A 2,840-nucleotide genomic window follows, 5' to 3' on the forward strand; every position below is an offset into this window, starting at 1 on the left:
TGCACACACGTGCACACACACACTCATGCACAGACGCATACACAGTGCAGGTACCTGCACACGCGTGTACATGCACACACACTCCCATAAATGCATGCTTACTCCCTGATGCTGATGAAGTCTTTCAAGCAACCAACCACTCTACAGCACATATTTAGATTCTCGGTACCAATTTATACGTAAGCTTAACCACCTTATCCTCCAATTATCTATTAGCAGATGGTAAGTTAAGCATTGTAAACGTTATCATTCAAAGTCAGTTTGATCTCCCAGCTCAGGATGCTGTGTTACCTGTGCACCCCGAGAGTAGGAGCGGAATATGGTACAAAATCTTCCCTGGCCCGAAGTATCCCTGGAAAAGATGTTGGAGATCATTAAAAAGAAATCAAGTGCTTTTTCCTTACAACAGGTTCTGGAACTTCAGAGCCACAGCAAGTGCACCGCACACCCGCCAGTCAGCATGCCAGTCAGCTGGCCACCACGCTGCCAGCGTGAGACCCCAACAAAACTGTCCCATGTCCCCGCGGATCCGGGGATCCAGGCTCATGCTCTTCTCTGTCAGTTAAAAAGTCAAACTAGAAGAAAAAGTGATGGGTTTTAACATAATTCTCAGATATTTAAATACATTCAAGGTAGGCTTTAAAAACCTTGTTGTATCTGGAGATAAAGCTATGCAGTAAGGAGTGTGGGTCTACACCGGGGGAGAGAGGCCAGCGGGATTCCTGCTCCTCCAGTTCAACTGTAAGAACTCACACAGAGTCAGCCCTTCCAATACGCCCCCAAAAGGGGAGGAATACAGGGAACTGCCTGGAGTAAGCTGAAGGCAGGCTTGAGTTCTCAGATGACGGCACACACAGCAGGTACTAGGACCCACAAAGACCAGAACGGAGCTCCAACAAACAATGAAAGGCCAGGCTTGGTGGCTCATGCCAGTAATCCCAGCGCTTTGGGAGGCTGAGGCAGGCTGATCACCCGAGGTCAGGAGTTGGAGACTGGCCTGGCTGACATAGTGAAACCCCATCTCTACTAAAATACAAAAATTAGCTGGATATGGTCGTGTGCTCCTGTAGTCCCAGCTACTCAGAAGGCTGAGGCAGGAGAATTGTCTGAACCCGGGAGGCAGAGGTTGCAGTGAGCTGAGATCGTGCCACTACACTCCAGCCTGCGCGACAGAGCGAGACTCCATCTCAAAAAAAAAAAAGTAAGAAATGAGGGTGGAAAGGGTGCTCCCAAGGGATCAGTTCCCAGAGGAGGCAGCCTTGGGACAGCCAGCACTGTTTCCCAGAGTCTGCACATGCAATTAACATACCTACATCAATGGGAGATTCCCCAGTGGGCTGGGGGCTGGCCCCACACACAAGACACAGCCTCACAGATGAGCGGTGGGACGCGGCATGGTTTTGCTATTTTTGTTACATGCACCTGTGGTCGGTGACCACCCTCAGCAACAGAGAGAAGGGCCTGGGGCTCCAGAGGGGACCAGAGACACTGGCCATTGCCAAAGCCTAGGAGTGAGTACCTCATTTTCCTGAGAAGCAGTACAGGAGGGACACCCAGGAGGGAGGCAGCCCCAGGATGAGGCACCGCAGGAGCCCCCCATCCCCACCGCCCCACAGAGATGGAACCGCAGGAGCCCCCCCATCCTCACCGCCCCAGAGATGGAACCACAGGAGCCCCCCCATCCCCACTGACCTGGAACTGATGGAGCCCCCCAAATCCCTACCACTCCACAGAGCTGGAACCGCAGGAGCCCCCCATCCCCACCGCCCCACAGAGATGGAACCGCTGGAGCTCCCCCATCCGAAGCCAGGAGCTGGCGGAGGGAGAGGTGCCCCGGGCTGGCCCCAAGGGGAGAAGCTGGGGTTCTCACAGCTGAGAGAGCAGAGCCAGCGGCCCCAGGCTGGCCAGCAAGTCCTCCCCTCCCCACTCTGGCTCCTCCACCCGCAGGTCAGACCAGTCCCGCTGGCACTAGGACGCTCCGAGTTCCCTGCTGGGTGCTCAGTGGTGTCGCTGAGCTAGGCGTGGGGGACCCAGGAACCCCGGGCTGCGCAACCACGCTGCACTGGTCCCCTCTTGGCATCTTCCCACAGACACCAGGCCACAGGTTCTGACCCCAAAAGCCCATTCCCAGCCACAGCGCTATGTCTGTCCTGGGGTCCCCTACCCTGGATGACGGGGGCCCAGACAACCGGACCACCGCCTCCTTCAGAGAAGCCCTGGTGCAGCTGGGGCTGAGGGTGCTCCCCGGGGGCTGTGCCGATGGTGGTGGGGTGGGGGAATTCCCCGGGGGTTGCACCGACGTGGTGGGGCTGGGAGTGCTCCCCCGGCTGTGCTGACGGTGGTGGGGTGGGGGTGCTCCCTGGGGGCTGTGCTGATGGTGGTGGGGGGAGGACGCTCCCCGGGGCACTGGGTCAACCAGGGGGGTCACTCCCTGGGAGTGCGGGGCGCTCGCACATCCTCCAGACTCACCAGAGCTGCAGCTTCACCCGCCGCCCATCCAGCAGGATGGTGGTCGTCTTGTAGTCGATGCCTGTGGGAGGGGTAGAGACGGCTTAGGCCTGAGGCTGCTGCTAACAGGACGCCAGAAGTCACGACTCACTTTCAGGGAATGAAAGGCTTTCTCGTGAGCGCAACTTCCAGGTTTACCAGGGCAGGCGGATTGGACCCCCTCCCTGTGTCTGCCCAGGCTCGCCCAGGCCCTGCCGGCACCCACCACCCCAGCCTCCTGCAGCCGGGCCCCTCCTGCCTCGGCCGCCTCATCCTCTGTGGGGGTCAGGCTCACATCGCCCTCTCGCCGGGGGCTCCCAGATGGGCACTGCAGAGCCCACGTGTGACCTGGA

The 2,840-nt window shown here is 58.3% G+C and overlaps 1 protein-coding gene across 1 annotated transcript in view; it reads right to left on the minus strand.

The window, feature by feature from the left end:
• Positions 1-2,840, minus strand: part of RAB40B (RAB40B, member RAS oncogene family) — a 9,492-nt gene that overhangs the window by 3,429 nt on the left and 3,223 nt on the right. Inside the window, 2 exon segments of the mRNA XM_011933417.1 lie at positions 292-352; positions 2,470-2,551. Coding sequence (XP_011788807.1) covers positions 292-352; positions 2,470-2,551 — 143 coding nt within the window.

This window comes from Colobus angolensis, unplaced genomic scaffold (genome assembly GCF_000951035.1).
Source record: "Colobus angolensis palliatus isolate OR3802 unplaced genomic scaffold, Cang.pa_1.0 Scaffold1, whole genome shotgun sequence".
NCBI lineage: Eukaryota > Metazoa > Chordata > Mammalia > Primates > Cercopithecidae > Colobus > Colobus angolensis.